The sequence below is a fragment of the Moschus berezovskii genome, chromosome 1 (genome assembly GCF_049115385.1).
Source record: "Moschus berezovskii isolate FMDL1 chromosome 1, NW_MosBer_1.0, whole genome shotgun sequence".
Taxonomy (NCBI): Eukaryota; Metazoa; Chordata; class Mammalia; order Artiodactyla; family Moschidae; genus Moschus; species Moschus berezovskii.
Window position 1 is genome coordinate 65,890,958 of NC_142460.1, and position 26,846 is coordinate 65,917,803.

At 36.7% G+C, this 26,846-nt stretch overlaps 1 protein-coding gene across 18 annotated transcripts in view; it reads right to left on the reverse strand.

Moving 5' to 3' along the window:
- The window catches only part of ABI3BP (ABI family member 3 binding protein), a 306,112-nt gene that overhangs the window by 100,875 nt on the left and 178,391 nt on the right, over positions 1-26,846 (reverse strand). For 14 of the 18 annotated variants that reach the window (XM_055414325.2, XM_055414393.2, XM_055414159.2 and 11 more), the window contains 17 exons: positions 23,786-23,827; positions 22,908-22,955; positions 22,155-22,235; positions 21,506-21,553; positions 20,087-20,155; positions 19,090-19,137; positions 17,456-17,515; positions 16,387-16,482; positions 14,131-14,214; positions 13,105-13,164; positions 10,816-10,875; positions 8,213-8,272; positions 7,339-7,425; positions 6,008-6,067; positions 4,830-4,913; positions 1,502-1,561; positions 646-729 (listed from right to left, as the gene is read on the reverse strand). The exons of 1 other annotated variant lie outside the window; for it this stretch is intronic. In XM_055414325.2, the coding sequence (XP_055270300.2) occupies positions 646-729; positions 1,502-1,561; positions 4,830-4,913; positions 6,008-6,067; positions 7,339-7,425; positions 8,213-8,272; positions 10,816-10,875; positions 13,105-13,164; positions 14,131-14,214; positions 16,387-16,482; positions 17,456-17,515; positions 19,090-19,137; positions 20,087-20,155; positions 21,506-21,553; positions 22,155-22,235; positions 22,908-22,955; positions 23,786-23,827 (1,131 nt within the window). The remainder of the gene's footprint in view (positions 1-645; positions 730-1,501; positions 1,562-4,829; positions 4,914-6,007; positions 6,068-7,338; positions 7,426-8,212; positions 8,273-10,815; positions 10,876-13,104; positions 13,165-14,130; positions 14,215-16,386; positions 16,483-17,455; positions 17,516-19,089; positions 19,138-20,086; positions 20,156-21,505; positions 21,554-22,154; positions 22,236-22,907; positions 22,956-23,785; positions 23,828-26,846) is intronic. 3 more of the 18 variants (XM_088836640.1, XM_055413538.2, XM_055414068.2) reach the window with 2 other exon arrangements.

Genomic DNA, 26,846 nt, shown 5'->3' on the forward strand with positions numbered 1-26,846 from the left:
CCTCCCTTCACTCAGAAGTCTGTGCTCGCTGGTTGGTCTCTTCACCTTTCTTTTTGTCTATCAGTCTCCATGATTTTAAGACTTCTTACTTCTGTCCTTCACAGATTTTTCTCTCTTTCAGCTGAGAGATGTTTAGAACCCCTGCATAAAGGAACTCTGTTTGCACAGACATACTGCCTAGGTTCAATCTTTTAATGTGTCACACTGAGGTAGGTTCTGAATTTGACTCTACTCCAGACTGAGAAGTAAGAGGTTGCTGCCTTCTCTGATATCCTCACAACTGTTGATGGGCTGTGGGGACAGGTAAGTTACTTCGTTTGTTTCTTGAAATAAAAATGATTGGTTTGAGATATTTTGTCTTTAAGTGAAGAATGGAATGGAATAAGAAAACGCAAATAAAGTACATAGTACATAAAAGAGTAGATCCTTATGTAGAAGGCACAGAGAATTCAGCTATCGCACGAGTGCCTCCCACCCCCTCGTCACGTTTTCCTTTGCTAACTCAACAGGGGGAAGCAGCAGCAGGTCACTTTGGAGCCTTTACCCACACAGGGCTCACATGGGCTACCACGCCCACTACTGGATCAATTCCAGACTCTCCAGAGCTGCAAGGACTCAGTCCTTTAATGAGAAACCCACATTTACCCAGTTTGGTTTGAGGTGCCGCAGGAGTTGTTGTAGTTTTAAGTTTGGGACGTGGACGACGGGTCCGTTTTGATGTTTTAGGAGCTGAAGAAAGAAAACCTTCAGTTACTTCAGAGTTCATAGTTCAGCAGCTATGGGTAACAGAACACACGTCTCCAGATTTCCTAAAACCTACTAGATTTCCTCATATTTTAGGAAGAGCGTCTTTTACACTTTTTAATTTGAAGCTTTCACCCTTATTATAATAGTATTTTGTTTACATGTGGAAGTTTACTGGGAATAAGTCATGTGTGAAAATAAATTATTCATTTAAAAAGAAGAATCATTCAAAGAACTCTCTTTTGAATTAAAAAGGACAAGAACGATTGGTAAAATATTATAGTGGTGGTGATGGTACAAAACTCTTTGATAGTTTCCTAAAATAAGACCATGTCATTAACTTTTCAGTTAAAGAACAAATATCATATAGACAGCTAAAAAAAAAAAGAAAAGAAAAAGATGTTTAGATCCACAAAGAACCCCCTTTTCTAACTTTTGTTAGGGTTACAAGGATTGCTTTTTAAACTCAACTTAAAACTTTGGTTAAAAAACATATGCAATGGCAAGAACAATTTCAGATGGTTACATGTATAACAATTGATCTGAGTTAGATTCATGCATAACTCTCTTAGAAACAAGGGATAACTTGTTTTAAGAATCAGAGTCTTCTGTACTTTTAGGATGAAGAATATCATGGAATGATAATAGAGGATGATAATATAGCTTTATGAAGCAAAAGAACCTGTAGCTGTGATGTTGGTGGAATGAGTTTGACAATGAGAAGCAAAAGCACTTAGTGAGGATCAAGTGTGATTACCTTTTGTTGTTACCCAAGCATCAGTTCTGAATGTAACAGGTTCAAAGTCTGCAGTAGGAACTGACCAAAAGTATTAAAAATAAACCAAATGATTATTTTAAATAAAAGAAAACTTAAAACATTTACTGTGAAAAGGATCTCACTAGTATAACATTGCAAGTTTTAAAAACTCTTAAACTAGAAGGGTAAACAATTGGTTTTCTAAAAATTGGCCATACCCGAGTCAGGTACCTATTCCCTTATTCCTCCTTTTATTATCTGATTCTAAATTAATAAGCCAAAGTAGGATGTATGGGTAAGGACCTATCTTTGGAAAGAGACTGAGGCCTCAGCATGATGAATCAGATTGGGTATCTTTCCATATTAAGCAAAGAAAGAACATGTCTTCTTGAACAAAGAGGATCTTGTTGATAAATACTTGATCAAATCTCAATGGCTTCATCAGGTGCCTAAAGATCTCCACCTTGGGAGTCTGACATGGACCAACCAAGGTCTAGAAAAGCTTTGAGTACCACCTTGAAATCAGATATTCTTTGTATTATATTACAGTTAGACTTTCTCCTTTGGTTGGTCTCTACTTATATCCACTCTTTCTGATTTTATTCTTTTCCATCTTTCTACTCACCTATGACCCACGATGATTTCAAGACTCCACTTTTTTTGTTTATTTCTTTTGGGCACATTCCAGCTTTCATTGTCAATGCCCCTGAACTATAATGTTATCCCACAAAATCAGTAATACTGAGAAAATCTTTTCCTTTGTCCAATAGAGAAGAAACAGTGACTGCTTGGAAATTTTCAAAACCAGGATAAATTTTGGAATAACTAAATAATTTTTCAATCCACATAAATCTTTTATTAACCTCTCTGTAAACTGCAGAGGAAAATAGTTAAGGCTTTTAATATGAAGTTCCCCACAATCAGATTTCAACCTTCAGCTCACAGTGTAATCACTGTTTTCCACAATCACAAGTCCCTAAATTTCATTTGTAGCAAGAATGAGATAGTTACACATCAACAGTGCACAGTCTAAATCTGATGAGTAAAAGTGCTTTGCCTGATCTATTTGGTGTTTGAAAATTGGGATATTTTACTGAAAAAACAAAAACTTTGGAAACACCCTAAAAAAACTGTAAGGTCTAGAAATAGTCTGCTGCTGCTGCTGCTGTCACTTCAGTCATGTCCGACTCTATGCAACCCCATAGACGGCAGCCCACCAGGCTTCCCCGTCCGTGGGATTCTCCAGGCAAGAACACCGGAGTGGATTGCCATTTCCTTCTCCAATGCATGCAAGTGAAAAGTGAAAGTGAAGTCGCTCAGTCCTATCCGACTCTTAGCGACCCCATGGACTGCAGCCCACCAGGCTCCTCCGTCCATGGGATTTTCCAGGCAAGAGTACTGGAGTGGGGTGCCATTGTCTCCATGGCAATAATTAGCAAAACTAAGTCATAACTGAACTGTGTGGATGAGGAAGGAATTTTCCTGTTTGCCCCAGTCTCTACTCCTCTATACTGTCTCATTTTTAGTCCTTTTTGCTCATTTACAATATACACTTGGTCATTATAGACATTTGAATTTTCCCATCATGTACTTTTTTACTTTCTTGTCTTTGACCCTCCTTTCTGCTGTTCTCTTTTTTCCTCTCTAATGAATGGTTTCTTAAAGCAAAAAGGGTACCTCCTTTGTTCAAAGGTTACCTCGTTTTTACTTTTTATATTTTAATTATTTATTAAATTGTACATATAACTTTTATAATCATTAGTAAATGCATATGATTCATGTATTTTTTCCTATATTTTCTATTTTCATAATAAAAAGAACAGTAAGAAAACAAATATTTATAGATAATATATAAAAACAAATATGGACAATATAAATGGTAGAAACTGACATTAAAAACTTTATAACATTGACTATATATATATTTTAAATTATTTATAACATATACATATTATGCAGGAGACCCAGTTTTAATCCCTGGGTTGGGAAGATCCCCTGGAGAAGGAAATGGCAACCCACTCCATTACTCTTGCCTGGAATATCCCATGGATGGAGGAGCCTGGTGGGCTACAGTCCATTGGGTCGCAAAGAGTTGGACATGACTGAGTAACTTCACTTTCTTTCTTTCATAATATACACATATAATGATTGCTAATGTATATACATATATATCAATATATGATTGTTAAGCTCAAGGCAACAAGTATCACCACTTTTTATATTTTTGCAGAGAAGAATGCATTTAAATAAGAAATATCAAAATGAAAAATTTATATCAAACATACTTTAAAAACTCCAAATATTTAGAAATTAAATGTCCACTTAAAATGATGGCTGTATCTAAGAAGCCATAACAAGGAAAAGTAGAAAACATTTTTAACAGAATAAAAATAAAAAGAGAATTTATCTGAATTTATTGTATGCAGCCGAAGCTGCTCAATGCAACTAAATGCAATGTGGAAAGTTGAATAAGGTATGAAAACAAATACTGGATACTAGCATAAAATTTTGTGAAACTGGAACAAAATCTGTACTTTAGTTAATAATATTGCATCACATATTAATTTCCTGTTTTTTTTTAACAACATAGTATAGTATTTCTTTATATTCTCAGAATTGGATTAGAAGTTTCAAGCCTCAATTTTTTTAAAATCACAAAACAATAAGCTCTCTAGACTTTAAGCAGTAACCTAGTAGTAATACTAGCTAGATTCAGAATAAATGGAGCTATATCAAAGTTTTAAGTGAATATAAATCAGAAATCTAGCATTATATTCATACTTAGTCAAATAAGTAAGGTTTCATTCTTTCTATCTTTCCCTGCCCTGAAGATTTATGTACCTGGCACATCTTGTTGATAGCAGACAAATATCAATCTTATATTTTCATAGGTGTGTATATTGCCATCTTCTATTTTATTTACCAAGGAAAGGCTTTTGTTCTTAACTGTCTTGCAGGTTTTAGGACTAAAATACATCTTCCACATCTGATACAATAGCACCTTTGGAGGCTACTGAAGGCACTTAGTGTTTATCAATTTAAACTGAATATGCCTAATTTTTCTAGAGAAACTTTATTTTCAAAAGATAAGTGGAAGTTAATAAAGTGTACAGCAAACAGAGATTTTTACAGAGGAAGTATGAGGCATTCGGCTGCCCTACAAATCTCCCCTACTGTGCTTTTCTCGCCAACTCTACAGTAGGAACTGCAACTCAATACGAGTTGTATCTTTAGTCTCTGGGGGCATACTGGTTACTCTCAACAACTGAGATTACTCGTCACCATGTTGGGTTAGGTTGTTGGAACTCAAAGCCAGGAAAACTTTTACCTGGTTTGGACTCAGGTGCTTCAGCACTTGGTGTGGTTTTTGGTCTGGGATGTGGATGAATTGTCTGTTGTGATGTTTTAGAAGCTGAAGGAAGAAATTCTTGGGTTATTACATAACAACATTACCCAGGGTTCTGGAACCTATGGGAAGCAAAAACATGACTCTAGATTTTCTACATCTTATTAGATATTATTAGATATTTATCTTTTTAGTTTGAGATTTTTGTCACATACATAAATTCCTTTTGTATCTTCTTTTACCATTTTTAAGACAAAAATCAATTTTAATATAATAAATAAAGATTAGTAATTATAATGAAACTCTCATAGAGCAGTGTGGTTGGACAACAAAAAGGTTAAGAACTGTTGCTAAATTTTAATAGATAATGAAGGACTGCTGCTGCTGCTAAGTCGCTTCAGTAATGTCCAACTCTGTGCGACCCCATAGATGGCAGCCCACCAGGCTCCTCCATCACTGGGATTCTCCAGGCAAGAACACTGGAGTGGGTTGCCATGTCCTTCTCCAATGCATGAAAGTGAAAAGTGAAAGTGAGGTCACTCAGTCGTGTCCGACTCTTCATGACCCCATGGACTGCAGCCCACCAGGCTCCTCCATCCATGGGATCTTCCAGGCAAGAGTACTGGAGTGGGGTGCCATTGCCTTCTCCAATAACGAAGGACAGTCAAACTAAATCTGAGGTTTATAATTTAATCTTTCAATCTCTGGTACATGTTCTATGTAACTATTAAAATAAGAACACATTACTACCTTAATAAAAACAAAACAACAAAACACTACGCAAATAGAAAAAGGGTAGAAATGTAGATGGGCAAATAATGGATCCTCTTGGCCCTGTGAGAGTAGTTGTTGATGGCTTTATCTGTCTAGACAAGAAACAGATCTGTGATGTGTTTGAAAACCAGTTTTTACCACAAGCACCGCTTGAACAAAACACAGAATGACACAATTTCAAACAGGTTACCCAGCAAATATCTTAAAGTAGGCTCACCTATGGCAAATTCTATTAAAAACAACTGATAATTTAAGAGTTTTCATAATTTTAAGAAGACTGTAGATAAACGGCCACAAAGAATAAAACTACTGTCACATGGAGCAAGATGAAACTGAGTCCAAGAATAAGCAGGATAAGGCTTGTTGAAAACACGGTGTATCATTACCTAATGTTGATCCAGGGGCCTCTGTTCTAAGAGTGACAGGTTCAAGGGTTGCAGCAGGAACTGACCAAAAAATAATACAGTAAAGCAAAGAGATTTAAAAACATAGGAAAAGTTAGAACATTTGCACCCCAATGAGATTTGCTTGTGTATCATTACTTCCACAAACAAAAAATAACAGAGAAAGAGCAGATGACTGTTCTTTGGCCAAGTGATAGTTATGGGCAGTCTTAGGCTTAGCCTTGAACTATCTTGAGTCAATATGAAATTCTCCTAGGTTTTAACTAATGGATTCTAACCAATATGGAAAACTCTGCACTGGAAAACATTTTCAGGCATTTACATAATATACAATGAGAAAAAATACTGTCTTTGAAGTAATCGGATCAACCCGTACTTCAATGGAAGCTGAAAAGGAGCACGTACTATGTTTAGGTTAACATGGATATAATAGTGTGTATGTGTGAAATAGATATAAAAATTAATCATGGAAGTGGATGGTGTTGGTCCTGCCGAGAGCTCAGCTATGGAAAGAGAGATCTCTGTTCAAATCATGACACATAAAAGAGCAGGATAAAGTGGTCATTCAGTCTGTAATATTCAGTAGAGCATCTTTCTGGCCTAAGCCCGGAAAAAATGGAAATCAAAGACTGTTGACATCTTTCAAATCTAAGCTCCTGAATCAAGTTCTCAGAATCCTCTTTCAATTGGCTGGATGGATCCATCCTAATGCAGCATCATCAGTAGCCATGTATTGACCACTAAAAAGTAGGACAGTCTGTTCTAGGCAGCTCCCCACCCCACCTCTGCCACCACCACCACGTGCCTGGTCCTGCTGTCTTGGTTCATGTTTCCCTCCACATATACAAATCCTGTAGTGGCCCAAACCTCAAGGGCCAAGGGCCAAGTCCAGTCTACCTTAATTTTTTTCCTTTGTCTCATGAAAACATATGCTCAACTTCACTGTTTTAGAAGTAAAATAAGTCTCCCACAGGTGGCATATCACCCACAATTGCTCATATTGATCCAGGAATTTGCAAGCTAATTTGTTTATTTACTTGAATGGAATATATTGGCTCTGCAAAAGTTTTATCTTTAAGATCCGAGTAGAATTTTATAGTAAAAAATCTTACTAAATGTATATCAAAGATGACTCTCACATAGAAAGAATCAGGTATTCTTGTCTTACACAGTCATGTTCTCCTCGACACCTGGTAGAGGAGATATTACGAATGCTGCCTCATAATTTCATACTTAGAAAGAGGAAGAGTTTTGGGTTCCCACTGGGATAGGTTACTAGGGCTCACCCTTAAACCAACAAATTGCACATTTACCCAGTTTTGTCTGAGGTACTTGAGGGCCTCGTGTGGTTTTAGGTCTGGGACGTGGACGACGAGGTCTTTGTGATGTTTTGGTAGTAGCTAAAGAAAGAAAAGACCTATGTTATTCTATATCTTATAGCTTTGGGTACTGAGGAGAGGTTTTTCCAAAACCTGTTAGATTTTTAAAAGTTCTATGAAACTGTAATCTAAAATTTTCACTCTTTTTATGCCAATGCATCATTGAGGGTCAAGTTACTTATTCAAGGCATGAAAATTAGCACTTGTAATCAGATACTCCCCTTTCTGAGGGAAAAATGAGAAGGAAGATTCAATTCTGGTGCAAGGGAAGGGGAGGTTAGGATCACACTAAGGAAAAGGTTTACAATTAAAATTTCAGATTTGTAAAACTTCCTATTTGTCAAATTGGTAATAAAACACATCATTACTTAAAACACCAACAAAGAAGCAAACACACCATGCAAATAGGTTTTTAATTTTTTAAATCTAGAAATGTAGAAGATGTGCAAAGGAACTTAAGAGTAGTTGTTATTGCTCATCAGCCTGGAGAAAAAAGAGATCCAAATTTGTTTTCAACTCAGCTTTAACTCAGAACAATGTTCAACAAAGCACAAATCAATGTGATAATTTCAAATGCACTATATGGCAGGTAAATCTTTTGAACTAAGCACATGTCTGCTCTCATAACAACAACAGGACACTTTTTAAAAGAGGCTTCAGCACTCTTCAGATGAAGGAAGTGATTGAATTGCAGTAGAGGATGATGATGTCATTTTGTGAAAGGAGAAAAGCACATGATGGGGATGGAGACCAAATGGACTACACAAGGAGAAACAAAAGCACTAGGAGAGTGGCCCAGTGTCATTACCTAGTGTGGTCCCAGATGTCTCAGTTGCAAAAGTAACAGGTTCAAGGTCTGTAACAGGAACTGAAGTAATAAACAAAAGAGACGTTTGTTGTATTTTTTTTTTAATAAAGTATGAATAGCTACAACATTCATGTCAAAATGAATCTTGTCAGTGTAATACTACCTCTAGAATACTTTTTAAAATTTCTGAATGAAGGGTGTTATGGACTGAATTGTATCCTCTCAAAATTCACATGCTGAGGTCCTAAATCCCAGCGTGACTATATTTGGAGCTAGGGGCTTTAAAGATGCAGTTAAGCTTAAATGAGGTTGTAAGAATGGGACCAGAAGCCAGTTTAGGACTGCTTGCTTATAAGAGGAGAGAGAGACACAGGGAAGCTTTTACACACAGAGAAGGCCATATGAAGACACAAGCCAAGAAGAAAGGTTCCGGGACATATTAAACCTGCTGATGCCTTGACCTTAGACTACCAGCCTCAAGAGCTGTTGTCTAAGCCACCCAGTCTGTGGTATTTTGTTACAGCAGCCCCCGCAGACTAATCAATTATTGTGCTCACACTTGGCCAAACTGTAGTTAGGGACTTCTTCATCTCATGAGATAGCCATTACCTTTGGTCTCTGTTTAGCAGCACAAGAGGGAAACAGTTCTTGTAATTAGTGCTTGATTATCTGCATCTGCTCTGGTAGACTTTAGGACAATTCTGAGGTATTTAGTAAACATGTTTCTAACAACCCTCAAAAAGCATGTGAAAAACTAGCCTGTACTTTTGTGGATGCTGAATAAAGAAACTGTATACAATGTTATCAAATTATGGTTGCAGAAAAAGTTCCTAAATAATCAAGCAACCATTACACAAATAGCCCCAAATGGCTCTGATAATATTGCTGAGAACTCAGTTCTGGAAAGATCTTGTGACTTTTGTCCAAAGAAGAAGATTAGATAAAGGGCAGCCACTTAGTCCATGGATCCAGTAAAGCACCTCTCCACTCTCAGCACAGGGAAAACTATCCAAGTGTGGGAAGAAGAGATACCATGATGCTCATTAAGAACAACACTAGTCTTAGCCAACCTCGCATGGTGTTGTTCAAGTGCATCGTCCCCAACAAAAATGCTTTATTTGTCACATAGAAAAAGCAGGATCTCTCCTCCCTCTGGTTGCCTCTATGCATATCCTTTTTTTCATCTTTGTTCACTCTCACTTACCCACTTGTGCAAATTCTAATGTGACATCAAGCCCCAAACTCCTTCTCTGGTCTACTGAAGCCACGTTGATTTTTAACTTTTTAAAGATCTGCCATGAAAGTATGAGATAAAAGAATCTGGGTTCCCTCCAACAACTAGAGAAGAACTATAGATCCAAAGTACCCATTTTGGATTACACGCTGCCCATTAAAAAAGCCTCGCTATTACAAATCTACACTTAATGTTTGTGTACCAAAGAAAAATCTTGAATTTGCAAAAGCACTCTGCACTGTTCTCATTCTCTAGGATGTTCACATAGGAAAAATGTTTGTGCTTAACTACCCTGCAGACTGAGAAGCAAACCTGTCTCTTACTACCCAGACTTGGAGAGATTATGTATCTTCCAAACAAGAACTCCTCGCCAGCTCTGAAGGCACAAGGACTCTTCATAGTGTCCTCACTAGGGGGTAAATAGTTTTCCATTTTCAATCAGTGGTAGGCTACCACACTCCTTAAGTCAAGAACCCTTTTGTTTTGCTTTTGTCTGGTATAACCTCTACTGCATCTGGACATGAAGTAGTTTTAAGTTTGTATTGTGAATGACGTGCCTATTGGGATGTTTTGGGAAGTAGAAAAAGAAAACCTCGCTACTTTAAAGCTTATGCTTCTGAAAATCACAGGTTTTTGAAAAAACCTTCAAGTTTTCCAAAGCTTGATAAATTTTCTTCAGTTTTAAGAAATGGATCTGTCTAGGGTGAAAATTTTGCCCTGGTTATGTGATTATATATTCCTTTGTTATTGATGATACTTTGGGGAAAAAGCTGATACATAAAATGAAGGTAATAATTCAGATAGTCAAGATATGTATTTTATCACATTCTCCTAGACTGCATTAAAAAGATTGAGTCATTTCTATACTATGGTGGAGAGTAAGGGGGAGTCAGATTCAACTTAAAGGATGAGGCTTACTATTTAAACTTGTTAGCCTTGATCACATTACCTGATAGACAGTTTACTACAAACATATCACACAAATGTTAAAACAATAGCAACAACAACAAAACAGGCAGATAAAAAAGGCAGGTGTACAAAGGATTATAAAGGAATTTCTGTGTCACAGCTTGGTTAGCATAGATCAGGATCAGGCACTCTAATAAATACATGAAATTTACCTTAACAGAGAACTCTGGTTGAGCTAAAAACATAAACTGGCATGAAAAAAAATTTAAATATGTTACAGGATAGGAAGATATCCCAGACTAGATCCAGGCATGGCTCTCTTTAGAACCAGAGGTAACTTGTTTTATGCATGTTTTTCTCACAAGATAAAGAATGTAACTAAATGGCAACAGAGTGGAATGAGCAGAAGTTTGACAATGAGTAGGGAAAGCTCTTGCTAAAGGTCAGAAAGTGGCATTACCGAATGCTGTCTCCGGAGCCTCTTTTATAGGAGTAACTGGTTCAAAGACTATAGCAGGAACTGGCCAAAAATAACAATAAAAAAGAAATGTTAAATGTTAACTGTATAATTTCAAACATTTATATAGTCTCAGAGGGATATGATTTATCTGCACTCAGGTCAGTGCAGTTGCTCTGTCGAGTCTGACTCTTTGCGACCTCATGGACTGCAGCACGCCAGGCTTCCCTGTCCATCACCAGCTGCTCAAACTCATGTCCATGAAGTCGGTGATGCCATCTAACCATCTCATCCTCTGTTGTCCCCTTCTTCTCCTGCCTTCAATCTTTCCCAGCACTCAGGTACCAGTTTATCACTCAGGAAGGTCTTTGTAATCAGATAACTGTCCCTGAAAAGTGCCTGAGAACTTTCTCATTCTGTGATGACCCTAGTCTAGGTACCAAAGTAGACCGTACCCATCTTGCTAAAACTGATCTCTGGAAAGAAACCACAAGCGTTGCCCAACTGGAGTACTTTAGAGAGCAAGATAAAGGGCAGCCATTCAGTCTGTGGTTTAGCTGCATCCTTTTGTCATGTGCCTGGGGAAAGCCTCCCATACTGAAGATTCTGACATGGAACTCAAACTCCTAAGTCCAGCAGTGAAAAACCCTTTTCAACTGGCCCTCTGAGCCCTTTCAGTATAACAGCCACTTCAGTATAATGTTCTGATCAGCACTTAGAAGCCTGACAGAGAAGCCTCTGCCTCCTCTCACTGGTCTCTACACATCCTGCCTTTCTGAACTTCTTTGTTCCCTGCTCCCTAGTCATCCAAATCTATAACAGTTTGAATGCTAAAGTCCTTCTTAACTACTCTGGTCCACTCTGATTGTTTCTTTAAATTACACATTGACAAACTATGGCCCAAAGGCCAAATCTTGCCCATAGCTTGCTTTCATACTGCCTGTTTCCATTTTTAAGTGGTTGTAAGAAAAAGGAAAATAGATATCAGAGACTACCGGGGCCACAAAGCCCCCAGTATTTACTAAGTTGTTCTTTATAGAAAATACTATCAACTCCTGCCTGGATCTATACTGTGACATATACAAGCTAGACAGTTACCAAGAAATAATCTATTTGCCCACGTATGTTTGTTGCATAGCTGTTTCAGTCCACTACACACATTCAATATATAAAGGATGAATAGCATCGAATGATAAGCCAATGAAACAGACATTTAGAGAGAAGATTCTAATTTGCAAAGAGGAAGGGATTCAGCTACCACCTAAGACCCATCCAGCTATGTTCCGCTTGCCTACTGTGGGGTGAAAGCGGTTGCTGATCCCAACTTGCCCCTTCACTTTCTCTAGACTCCACAGGGATGGGCTCCAGGATTCCTCAACCAAGATCTACACATTTACCTGAGCCCTGAGGTGCTTCAGGACTCAGTGTGGCTTTAGATTTGGGATGGGGATGATGAATTCACTGAGGCACTTTGGGAGCTAAAGGAAGAAAACTTCAGGTTAATAGAGTGGTTTGAGTTCCAGAAGCTGTGGATAGGATTATACTTGCTATAATTTCTTGAGTTTCAGGAAATTTTTCTTTTGACTTTGAAATATTTGTCACTATTTTGATTATTGCCTCTATTTATCAATTATATTACTATGAAAAACAAAAATCACATAGAAATATTAGTTGATCTATCAAGGAGATCCTCAAAAGTGATTTCTAAATGAAAAAAAGTTCCAAAAACCTACTGTATTATGGTGATGGTGGGAGAGGGGTAGGGTGACTTTATACTAATGATGGGACACGTAATTTCAATTTACTGGCCTTGGGTATATTTTCTATTTCACTCCTTACTGAAAAAAAGACCATATCATTGCCTAAAATGACAACATAAAATCACACAGGTCATAAAAACGTAAAAACTTAGATCTGGGCAAGAATTACATCACACCACATCAGTTGTGACAATGACTCGCTTGGATCAAGGACAGACATCCCACTTGCAACCCCACTGACTGTGTTTGAAACTCAGTAACACAGAATGTGATTAAAAGGTTACATGGGGATGAGATGCTACAAATTCAAACCCATTGCTTTAAGTATATATATATATACTAAGCTAAGTTCATACTTGACTGTCTCAGTAACAAATGAATTGTTTTAAGACTCCAATATATTAAGAAATAATTGAATGACAATAGAGAATGACAAGAGTCTGGTGAAGCAGGAGAAGCTGAGGTTATGATGGTGATGAAATGGGCTTCAAATGAGCAGAAGCAGATGCTGATGGACATAGTGGATCATTACCTACTATTGTTCCTGGAGCTTCGGTCCTAAGACTGACTGGTTCAGGGATTGTGGCAGGAACTGATCAAAAGTTATAAAAGAAATCAAAGAGATTTTTGTGAATGTATGAAATGTCAGAAAGTTCATCTTACCAGTAAAAATAATGCTTTGAAGGGGGGAGAGGGAGGGAGAGGATGGATTACACGGAAAGTTAACATAAAAGGCAGGAATTATAGGGGTGGGAGGTGAGAGGTAGAGGCAATGTGGAGTAGGGGGTCACACCAGGGTCTGTCCACCACACACAGAACAGACAGCCAAAAAGAAGCTGAGACCTTAGCCCCTAAGAGACTAAGTCCTTAATGAAAACAGTGGCATTTAATAAACAAAGGAACAACCTCTCAGCTTGTAATATCATTAAATTAGGTTATCTCCAGTTCTAAGAACAGAAAAAGCATGGTCCTGTGTAGAAATAGGGATCACTGAAGCCCACTAGATCAAATTTAAGCTCTTGAGTGGACATCCTAGTTCCCTTTAGTTCATTCTATGGGTATAGTCAAGGGAATATCTGGTCACCAGCTCCATTCAGCACATTTCCTGTTTTCAGGCTTTGTCTCCTCAACCTTCCACTCATCCAAATTCTGTTCTGATGCGTCCCCTAATTATCCTGGATCTCTTTCTGTTCCAAATATTTACATTTCCAGCATATAGCATTTGTTCTATTTGAGAAATTATCTTACATTTGTATACACATTGCCTAATGTTATTTTCTATCTTTTTATGCAGGAACAGCTTTTGCTTACAAAATAATTGGGAAATAAAACAGAATTACTACCTCTGATGTGTCTCACAGTTGCTAATACAGTTACAGGGATGTGGATGGGATTAATAATAAGAGTAGCTTCCACTCTTAAGAGATATGTAAGACTCTTATAATAATAATAATATGTAAGACTCTTATAATAATATGTACCAATTATCTGCACAGAATTCAGGGTTCCAACTGGGATAGAATGTTTGGACTCCTTAAACCAGAAATCACATATTTACCCAGTTTAGTCTGAGGTACTTCTGGATGGGGCGTGGTTTTAGGTTTGGGACGTGGACCACGGGGTCTCTTTGTTGTTGTTGGAGCTGAAGGAATAAAATCTAGGATTAATACAGTGCTGATGGCACCATTAACTCTGAATAGAATGATATAACCAGGTTCTAGGCTTTCTAAAGTTTACCAGTTTCTTTGAGTGGAGACAACTTTGTTACTTCAGTTTGAAATTTTCTCCTTTAACAGATTAACAGGTTTTCTTTTATAACTGAGAATTCTCTAGAGATTAAAAATTATATTACAGTTATATTTAAGAAATGAAGATGAGGAATTACCATTTCCTTGAAACCATCTCTAATGAGAAATCATGCTAAACTGTGATGGTATGCAAGAAGTTCAAACCATCCTGTACTATCCTCTTATAATTAAAAACGGTTAGGTTTGGGTGAGTTTTCCACTTGATAATTTACTAAAATAATGACACAAAATGAGATGAAACATTAATAAAAGAAAACAAAAATCATGTAAATCTTGAACTATAGAAAGTAAAATGCTTAAAGAAACTTCATGGTATAATAATTGACACTCTGTTGGTGGTCTAAATAAAGGATACATGTAAAATCACATTTGGACTCCAGTTCTAACAATCAGCACAGTGTAAAAAGAGACTCAGATTGATGTGATGCAATTACAAGCCGGGAGATGGAGTCAATAGCTGTCTCAAAGTTTACATACATTAATGTTAGAAAGAAGGACTTTTCTATTTTAAGATGAATATAGCAATAGGATGACAACAAATTACATCATCATCGTCTCTATAGCACCACAGATAGGTGTGAAAACGAGTAAAGAAAACACATCCTTAGGGGTATAAAGAATCATTATAAAGATGTCCCAGGAGTAATAGGTTCAAAGTCTGTAGCCAGAAATGATCAAAATAATAATAAAAAAGGAAATGTTAAACACATAAGAAAAGTCACCAAGCTCTCTTGAAAATGAACTTAACAGAGTAGCATTGGTTCTACTGCCAGAAAGCAAAATTTTTAAAGTTCTGAGGTGAGGGTACAAAGGCACATGATGTTATGAAATCTCCATACAGTTACCTACAAGTGTTGCTTTTATATTACCTTACAATACAGTAGAAGACTCTGCTTAGAGAAATCTTTAGGTATCTGTCTAATAACATTATGGTTCACAATTATGAGAAAATAATGTGAAAGTATAATTTCAAACACTATATATTAGAAAACAAACAATTAGAATCTATGTCATGATAGATGCAAATGTTGATATATTGGTAATGAATAACCAAAATAGGCAAGGCTCTTTTTTGTTGACAGTCCACTTTGGAAAAAGGCCAAGACCTCTGTCCAAACAAAGGCCTATAAAAGAGTAAGATACAAAGGGTCATTCAGTCTGAAAAACATGTCAATGCATCTCTTTGCTATCAGGACAGAAAAGAGCTGACCCAGGGAGGATAGGAGAGTATCCTGTGGTTAAGTAGCTCAAATCCAGTCACTGAAGTCAGGCATTCAAGGTCCTCTTCATGGACCCACTAAAAAGTAGCATTGCTATCCACAGTTTCTGAGCACCAGCCAAGTAAACATTGCTTTCCTCCTTTCTCACAATCAAGTTCTCCTTAAGTCCTATCTTTCTGTTGTCACCCACACATATGGTACCTTATTTCTTTTGTTTATGGTATTCCTCTTCATTCCTCCAACAAATCTACAAACTATATACATTTCAAGGTCCACGTTACACTCATCAGCCCATGGATCCTTCATTTCTCGAAGAATAAACTGTGTCTAACAGTTGGTAAAACTCAGTAAGTAAGTTGCTTTGCCCATATTCCTTTCTACCCATTTATGAGCAATTTAACACAAGAGCAGCATCCTCACTCAATGAAGCCAAGTCATTTGCTTTTTCTAAACTATTCCTCACAATGCTAACATGGTGGTTCATCAAATAAGGGATTAACTGGACTAAATAGGTTAGATACTCAACTAGGTAAGTTTTTGCTGAGCCAGAGTCAAAGAGAAAATGTAATCAAATGGTGAGAGAAGCAAAAAAAAAAAAAAGAAAAAAAATACAAGGTACCAAGAAGGTCTTAAGAAGCATGAGGAAGTCACTCATCCTGACTAGAGCATTTGTAACTTGGGCACCATGCTGGAGGATCACAGGGTTACTAGGCGGCAAGTAATTACACTCCTACCACAGTATCACATCTAACAGGGGTCCATAGGCACCAGGAACCACATATTTACCTAGTTTGGTCTGAGGTGTCTCGGGTCTTGGCGTGGTTTTATGTTTGGGACGTGGACGTGGGCGACGTGTTCTCACTCTTTGTGATGTTTTAGGAGCTGAAGAAAAGAAGCTGGTTAATGCTGTCTTATGACTTCAGAGAAAAAGGATTATTCATGGCTGTAGGTTTTCTAAAATTGTGCTAGATTTTCTTGAGTCTTGAGAAATTTGTCTCTCTGGTTTGAAAGTTTTTCATCTACACACAAAAATAGTTTGTGGGGGTGTCTGCTAACAGTTCTTTTGAGAAAGAACATATAACCTTATTTTAATTATCTGAAAACTTTACTATTATTGCTGGCACCAGATTTTCAAAAAGGACCCTGATCCAAGGAAAATCAGAAGTATAACATTTTACATCACATTAGAGAGGGGCCCAGACTCTCCTGCTTTGTGTTGTATTTAGAAATTAGTTGGTTTAGAAATTAATTTGGATTATACTTAGAAATTACATGGTTTAGGCATATATACCATATCTTAAAACAACTTTCCATTGCTGGCCATAGAATTATATCTGATGTTTATAAATCATGCATGCTTAGTCATGTTTGACTCTTTGTGACACCATGGACTGAAGCCTGCCAGGCTCCTCTGTCCATGAAATTCTCCAGGCAAGAATATTGGAGTGGGTGCCATTTCCTTCTCCAGGGGATCTTCCCGACTCAGGGATTGAGCCCTTGTATCCTGCATCTGCTGCATTGGCAGGCAAATTCTTTACCACTGAGCTACCTGGGAAGCCCCGTTTATAGGGAAGAGACTCCTAACTGTATTTGCAATCCAGCAGAACCACAGGCTCTGTAAAGTTTTAGGAAAGCTGGATAATATGGGTGATAGCTTCATACAGGCTTATATTCTAACCAAGTGACCTATTTTAAACATCTCCAATATATTAAAAATGAAGAATATAGTTCAGTGACAAAAAAGGATGATGAAAGAATCTTGTAAAAGAGAAAACACTTTGACCAAGATGATAATGGAATAGAGTGGACAATGAGCAGAAAATATGCTTGCTTAAAAGACTCAAAAGATCATTACCTAATGTTGTCCGAGGAGCCTCAGTTCTCAGAGTTACAGGTTCAATGTCTGTTGCAGGAACTGACCAAAAGCAATTCAATAAACAATGGAGATTTAAGAAATGTGGGAAAGAAAGAAAATTATCTTGAAAATGAATCCTTTTAATCCTATAATGTTGAAAAAGAATTTATGAAAAACAGTATTTTTTCTGTAATAACTAGCTGTACTCTGGTACCCATTTATCTCACAAATAGCTGTACCCCCTTACATTTTGCTTCTCTATGAGGCCAATGAAAAGTGTTTTTTCATGGGGGGTTTAATTATATGATTACAGTTATACTGGAAACTTGGCTCCAAAAAATCTTTTGTCTGATACAAAATTTTTAAATTACTTTTTTTCCCCAAATTTTTTATCAGAAAACTGAAATTTACAATGTGTTTATATCGCTCACTGAGTCCATGGCATTTAAAATTACTAATTTTTAAATTTTTAAACTGAATTACATATTTTTAAATTACTCTTAAAAATCATTATGAAAACTTGTGTTAGTATTTGACAGTTTTCACCACCATTACTAAATTTTTTTTAAGAAATAGTGGCAGCAGTGAGAATTTTTAAAAATGTTCTTTATCAATCTGTTTATTGGATATTTGTGACACATAGGCAAAAGATAAGCTTATGCCTTTTCTCCACAATAAAGGTGATACTCTTTCTTGCAACTTGTCATTACTTATTCTTTTATTTCAAATGGATACTTGAGAGATAACTATTCAAGTGAGGAACAGAGATGATTAATAAAAAAGTCTGGAAAGTAATAACAACTTTTTGTCTGAATAAACAGGATTCCTATAATTCTATAATATTCTGTAATGATTGAATTATGCATCAAAACAAAATTTAGATTTATGACTCCTTGGTTTTAAATTAGTGTCTCTATTTTTAATTAAGTATAGAAAATTAAATATAAAATCAAAAATATCTTATCACCAACTCTCTGTAACACAGCATAGAGTAATCTTAAGCCACATCTGAAAACATTTTCTGAACTAATGGAAAACATGGTATCCAGAAGTGAAGGAAAGGGAGGACTACAATGCAAAACAATATTAAAAGTTGACTGCCCTCAAACAAAAAGGGAAAATTCCTGTTTTGTTTGGAATTCAACACCACCAGATGAACTTATCAAGAGAAAGCTCCAGTTACAATGCAACAGTATGAAATCACAAAAGAAAGAACTTCTGCAAGACAGAGATGATTACGTATTCTTTTTCAAGCCCCAATCAGCTTTTTCATTGCTTCTCTCCCACGTCATAAATCATACACATATAAAAGCAGAGATTTCAACAGTGTTCTGGTTTGAAGGATTCATAGAGAGAGCATCTGTGACTCTTGCCAACATCAAGTGCTGCAAGCAATCTATCTCTGAAGGTGATCAAAGAACGATTCACATTCAGGAGTAACAAGCTGAGCTGCAGATGTAAGAATACCTAATGATATAAAAAAGGTTCCTGTTGAAAATAGCAAACAATTTTAAGGAATGAATGAAAATGTGGATGAATGACCACTGTTTACACAAGACACTACAGGCAGTGACAGAGATGAGAGGGGTGAGTTCAGAGAAACAATGACCGAAAGGGAAGACATCCATCGTTACCTATGCTTGTGGACGGCGCTTCGGTCTCAGATGTAACAGGCTCAAAAACTGCACCATAAAAAAATAAACATATGTAAGTAACAAAAGTAAGGAAGGCTAGACTCTTAGGTTCTCACTGATGCTTAATTCATAGGATACAGAAACTGGTTTATTCTAAGTTGATATAAGTTGCCTTCTTGATAGACTTATTTATTATGAGAGATGTTCTCTTAGTAAATTAGAATTTTCTACTAACTGGAATCTTAGGAGAAAACTTCAATTAAAAAACAATTGAATTTTCAGAACTGTTATATAGTATCTTTTTATTTGGTAGAAAATCAGTTAATAGGTACCCTTTAAAATGTAAGGTATTTTAGAAAACGTCAATCTCCATGTGACTACTGTAAAAGAAGAACACAGGATCAGCCTCCCTAGTGGTTGCTGCTGAAACCACTCTCGAAAATGTTGCACGTAAAGAAAAACAAGCTTTCATTACAAACACAAACTGAGAAAACAAAGTGTGAAAATGCTTTAAGAAAAATGGAATCTGTTTGATAATCAGATGCAAAATTTTGTCTGTTGTTTAGTCACTAAGTCATAGAGTCCTATTCTTTGCAACCTCATAGATTGTAGCCTGCAAGGCTCCTCTCTCCAGAGGATTTCCCAGGCAAGAATACTGGAGTGGATTGTCATTTCCTTTTCTAGGGGATCTTCCCAACCCAGGGATTGAACCCAAGTCTCTTGCTTGGCAAGTGGATTCTTTACCACTGAGCCACTGGGGAAGCTCAGACAATCTGTTATAAAATTTACTAATTTCCCAAACATTGATTTATTCATTTAACATATGAAATGAACAAAGTAGCCACATCAATGTGGTTGATAATAATTTGAGAAGAATGAACAAAGAAATCATGGTATTTAGGTTTCTATGTTTTACAACATGACAAATTGTAAGTATTCTCAGCAACATCCCCAAAGAGAAAGCATCTTAAGTCAAAGCATTGGAAATTATGTTTACCGGATGTAGGTGGTGGCGTGTCTGGTTTTGCTGTGGGTTTAGAAAGTAATTGCTTTGCTGGTTTTGAATCTGAAGAAAAAAGGGCTATAATTAGAGTCATGGCAGAGCTGTGAATGTGATCAGTGTTACTTACACACTGTTTTCCTAGTACTGAAAGTAGGGATTACCCAGGCTGGATTTGAGGTACATCTGGTCTACGTGTAGTTTTAGACCTTTTGGGTCGTTTCGATGCTTAAGAGAAAGGTATTAAAAATTAGCATATTCGTTATGTCTGTAACTGTCATAATTAAGGACACATGCTCAAGCAAAGAGATTATATAAATTTAGTGACTATACAACAAAATTAATTCCTGGGGTGGAAAGGGTGAGAAATGTGTCCATTCTTACTGATTCTTCTGAAACCAAAAAGTCTTTAGGAAATGTTCAAAATATGTCTTTCAGCAAAAGTAAGGAGAACTACAATTACTTTTTTTGTATAGGTAATTTTTAAAACGACAAGTATAATAGTTAAGTTTCTTGATAGTTTTTTTTTTCAGTATAAAAACAGTAAGGTAGAAATTTGAAACTTGCTTAGTAGGAAACCAGGAAAATAATCCATAAATACTTGAAATTATACAGTGTTCAGTTCAGTTCAGTCGCTCAGTCGTGTCTGACTCTTTGCGACCCCATGAATCACAGCACTCCAGGCCTCCCTGTCCATCACCAACTCCTGGAGTTCACTCAAATTCATGTCCACAGTGTTACATGGTTATTTATTTCTGGAATTTTCTAAAGTAAGACAGTGACAAATTTATTGTGAATGCTGAGAAATTATAATAATTATAATCATACAACATTAGGACTGAAAACAGTAAAATCAACTTGAGACTTCTAATATTCTCAAGTTACAAAGACTATACTACTTTTATCTTGGACTCAAGACCAAGAAAAATGCATGTATCTTTGGTTACCAAAACATACTAAAAAAAAATTCTTCAAAGAAATAGAAAAAGCTGAAGAAGCCATTCTTTCATGCAGCTTTCTAAAAGGGATAAAGTCTTACAAGTTAAACAAATAAAGCAATGAAATGGTAATCACGACACTGGAATAAAACATTGCCATTTGTCAAGTCCAGAATGAGCACAGAAGTCCCTGAGAAAGAGTAGATGGTTTTCTCAACACAAGGACACGTGATGGAAGGACAGAGGGTTTGTGGAAAACCAGGAAGTTGTGACCAAAACCACAGACCTTCCCTGAAAAAGCACACAGAATTCTTCTAGAAGTCTCCTATCCTCAGGCTCTTCAGACCCAGATAGGAAAGGCGAGGGAACGCATGGAACAAAACTCTGACACAGTGTAGAACTTCAGTCATGCCTGGGTGGAGAGCAGGAAAAGCAAAAGTGACAACCCGGGAAAGGAATGGGGGGAGAGCAAAATTACCGATTGTGGGCACCAAGGGTTCCGGTGGTACCGTTGCAGGTTCCAGAGCTACAGAGGCAAAAAACCGAAAATACTAATTATGTCAAGAAGCAGCACCTCGAGAAGGGAACATGACTCTTCCATCTTTACTTAAACTGTGTACTTTGTCTAAGTGTAATTTTTCTTTCTACTTCTCCCATTTGCCCCTCTTCTCACGATTGCTTTCCCACGCCTCATCTGCCATGAATATACATCTCATATAATATTTTTCTGGGGCCCTACTTTAATGATCCACTTAGAAGCCCAACTTATTGCTCTGTATACTCAATAACTACAAATAAAAATATCAATGCATCCATAAAATGTGAATGTAGAAAGCACAGATGCTTAAATATAAACTACACTGATACCTGCAGCCCAGCTATTTAGGTGGTGAGTGAATGACAGTTGCTCAGTCATATCTGACTTGCGACCCCATGGACTTTATGGCCTGGACTATAATCCATGGACTATATAGCCTGCCAGGCTCCTCTGTCCATGGAATTCTCCAGGCAAGAATACTGGGATGGGCTGCCATTCCCTTCTCCATTTAGGTGGTAGGTAGCTACTATGTCAGAAACCATCATACACCATTTTTTGTGTTAACTGGAACCCTGAATGGCACATTTACCAGGTTTGGACTTGGGCACATCTGGACTAGGTGTGGTTTTAGGGCGGGGACGACGACCTGGCCGTTTGGTCTTTCGTGGAGCTGAAGGAAGAAAATCAGCTGGTTAATATATGAACAGTGACCCTACAAACTCACCATCAATACTATGTGCATCTTGGAAGCATATTTAAGCCCTCTGATTTAGTGCAGACATGTATCCTGTTTTTCATTATTTACCCAGTTGGATGAAGTCTTGAAAAATGGAGTTGTGGGATTTCTTTCTTTTCTTTTTTTTTTTTTTTGCCAAATATTAATAAATAACTCTTCAAGAGAGCTTTCTATTTTTCTCTTTTGACTTGAAAAACTAAGAACTTTATACAGCCTGGAGAAGACAGTCTCATAAAATTTTTGAAGATATGTTCAACAGAAATATGAGAAAAGTTACTTTTATTAATAGAAGCTGCTAGGGATAAAAACTAAAATTTATTTGGCCTAAGATTCAAAACAAAACTTTTTCACTTAGCATTTAAAAATCTGCAAATCAGTAACATGTGTAAAATGGATTTGAATTCAGAAATTATTTCAAGTTAGGCAAGTTTTTAAGAACAAGATATAGTTTTTGAACTACAAGAATTAAAATTTCCCCCCAAAAGAATAGGGAATTCTCACACACAAATGAACACTAATGAACAAATCCATTACTGTGAGCCTGTTTAATAAAGATGCCAGCAGTCAGGAAGGGAGGAAACAAAGGTAGGTCACTCACTGCATTACCTAATGTTGTTGTTGAAGGTTTAGTTTCCAGCGTTCCAGGTTCTAAGACTGCATGAAAAATGATCAAGAAGGAATCAAAATCAAAGGAAAAATGATGAACTTTATTAAAATATGAAAGATGCTTAATTTTTAAGTACTAAGTTGAGCAAACATAAATGGTGAAACTTTTATTCATATAAGAAATTGCTTTTTAATGTAAATAGATTACTGTGTTTTTAGACAAAATGAACAAAAATGCAGCTGGTCATTTAAGTTTGGAAAGAGAAGTGGAAAAAAAAAAAAGCATGACTCTCATTTGGAAGATGTGAACGCAATAAAGTAACCAACAGCTCATATTATGAAGGAAAATGTGGGTAATTCGGTAAGATGGCAGCAGCAGAACAGTTTTGCTCTCTTGAAGAAAAAAAGCTATAAAGATTGGCGGTGAGTTTTTTTCTTTCTCTTATTTAATAAGTTTCCTAGTGAAATCAGGATATTGAGAGCTGAAAAGGCCATAATGCTTTTAAAGAAAATTTACAAATGTTAGAGTTTTGAAAGCAAAAAAAAAAAACCTCTAAAAATGAAAGCATAAATATGTCCTGGGGAAGCCATGGTCCTCTGTGGGGAATAACGAGGTTAAAACAAGCTCAGGACACAGTCCTCAGATATAAGAAGGGACAAAAAGAATGTGGCAAAGCAAAATCAGTATGGCTGTCTCAGAGCTTCCGCTTAGTCAAGGCAGCAGAGAGTTTATCTTCTGGCAGAAACAGCTGAAAGCAAGATCTGAAGGACAATGAAGAAATAATTTTTTAAAAAATCCAAAGCTAAGGACGAACTTGGACATAGTAAGTGTGAAAGTAAGTGAATTCTTTTTCACTCACTAGAGGAAACTTCATTACCTATTGGCGGCTGTGATGGTAGGAGAATCTCAGGTTCTGGGGCTGCAATAAAAGCAAGTATTATCAAGGGAGATGCTGACAGCACCATCTAAGGTAGAAATGAAAGGTCCTTTACCATAACAACTGTCCTATCAGTGGAAAGCCATCAGGTTCTATTGGCTTACAAAATAAAATTCCATCACCCCACAGCCTCTACACAAACTACAACAGAAGAAAGAACTGAGAATTCTAATTTTTCTTGTTGATCTTTAGCTATTTTCCCCACTACAGCTCCTAGTACCTGAGGAGATGTTACTTTAAAAGGAGGTCAGTGTAGCCTTTCAGAGGTCATTCACCTGGCGTTTTATTTTCTTCAGGACAGTCAGATGGGAAATGGCAACAGATCCATCAGACCTGTAACCATGTCTGAGCTCTGCTAGTTTTGGATCATTTTCAGCCTGACTGGAGCTGATATTGGTTTACAAAAAAAAAACAGGAATTGAACTTACAGTCTAAAAAGGGCCACAGGTATTCATATGGTATTCATCATATTTACTATTACTTATTGCTGGTGAACAAATTGATTTACACATGAAACTTATTCCATTTAAATTAGCAAATCAGCAGAAGTTAGAAAGTAGTCTCTGCATTTCATGAAATGCTGAATGCAAATTCATTAATAATATCTAAATATTCTGACAGATAAACTCTCCAAGGCTATTCAGATTGGCAGTAAGTAAATGCTGAATATAAAGAAAACTGAGCGCTGAAAAAATGATGCTTTTGAACTGTGGTGTTGTTGAAGACCCTTGAGAGTTCCTGGGACTGCAAGGAGATCCAACCAGTCCATCCTAAAGGAAATCAGTCCTGAATATTCACTGGAAGGACTGATGCTGAAGCTGAAACTACAATATTTTGGCCACCTGATGTGAAGAACTGACTCATTTGGAAAGACCCTGATGCTGGGAAAGATTGAAGGTGGGAGGAGAAGGGGACGACAGAGGATGAGATGGTTGGATAGCATCACTGACTCAATGGACATGAGTTTGAATAAGCTCCAGGAGTTAGTGATGGACAGAGAGGCCTGGCGTGCCACAGTCCATGGGGTCGCAAAGAGTCAGACACAACTGAGCGACAGAACTGAACTGAAATACTGAATATAGTTTGGTACAAAGACTTTTTTTTTTTTTAAGAAGATGATCCAATAGCTTTCCTATTCTATAGCACAAAAAGAGTTGATTTCTTTCAAGAAGAAAATAAAAAGAAAATTAATTTTTGAAGTAGAAAACAAAGTAAAGATTCTTTGACATTTTTTTCCTTACAGAAAGAAATTAATCTAGTCCCTACTGACCAACTTAACAGAACTTAAATCACTGTGTACTTAGGTATTTCTTAAATTACATTTACCAGGAATAATCTCTGATATTTCTGGACCAGAGGGTGTGGGAAGTTTGGCAGAAGCAAGTAGTGATGTTTTAGCGACTCAAAAGGAAAACATAATAATAAACAATTTGGATGGAGAATATTCATTTATCTGAAAGCAAGGCATAATAGCACAAGGTGTTACTGAAATGTAGCATCATTCATCAGAATGTCTGTGGCCAAAAAAAGAATTCTGATTTCTCATGAACTTGTCATAAATAGAATATAATAGATGAATGGCAAAGCTGTAGTAATGTATCAGATAGAAGTACACTAAGCAAAGTAAAAAGTATGTGTGTGTGTTGGGAGGGGGGCAGTGGCAGTTGAATGCCTCAGACTCTACAGGAAAAAGGGAAAATAAATAGTAAACATCAGTAATCAAATATGATAAATATCACAAAAACATCCACATCTGAAAAAGCAAAAACCAAAAATTCTCTTGTAACTTCAAGGTTATAATTAATGTTTTAATTTCCACAAAGTTGCCTTCTAAAAGTACGAAAAAGTAAGATTTGCTACTTTTAGCATCTTTAGATTTCACAAAGATGAAAGAATGCTGCTGTTTTAATTTTATAAAGAAAAAGCATTTTTCAGTTCCTGAGACTGAGGCTAAATAGGTATGGCATCCCATCAACTAAGTTTCCAATTCACCTGCATAAGAAAATATTATAGTCAGTGGTTATTAAGAAATCTATCTTCTGATAAGATTTCCTCTATCTCAGCCTTAACGTGTTATGGATAAAGATACAAAATGTTCCATAAAAAAGCTGAGTGACGCGCAAATAACCACACCAATCAGCTCAGCACGAAACAAACAAAAAGTTGCTGATGATTTGTGGCTAGAGTACCATTTACTGTTTCATCCGCCATGTAAGAACTGAGTACAATAAACACCCATGATTGGAGGTCTCTTCCTTTCTTCAGATCTTTAAAAGCTTGAAGAGCCAAGTGTCATTATAATCTTAATGATTAACTATGAAGGAAAGAATTCTTATTGGATGAGGCAGACAAGCTGGGACATAGTAGATGGCTGAGATTTTTAAGAAAGCGTTGGATTTGGCTTGCAAGCCAAAACCAGTGTGGGTTTTTACTCATTAGCTTAACCACAAAGGAAAGCCAAAGGAAAAGCAGCCTTTATGGAAAGTGAAAAAGGAAAAATAGGAGTGTGAGGAGAGGACTGGGAAAGTCAAGGAGTGGCTCAAATCAAAAAGCTTTTGGTGGTTTATTTGCTCTCCTGAACCTTGGCTACAAAAGAAATATTTAACAGAGCTATAATGGTGGTTGCCATAAAATGAATACATTAAAAGAAACTAACACCCAAACAATGGTTTATGGAGAACTAGTCATTACTCTGTGTTGCCTCAGGCCACTCAAAGTCAATTTGAGCTGGCTTAAATTTAGGCACAGATTATGAAGTAATGATACTTGCTGTTAGGGGAAAAGAGTGAATATTCTTAGGTGATTAGAAGGTAGAAATCAAAGCAATATAAGTTCGCTAGCTTCTAAATAATTTCTCTAATTTTTAAAAGGAAATGTCAAATTAAGAAATCTTTTTGTTCAAATACGTTAAAGTGATAAGAACACTCTCCCACCCTAATTTGAATTAATGAATTTCCTCTCAGAAATGTTTTTATTTCCAGAAACCACTAACATTGATAAT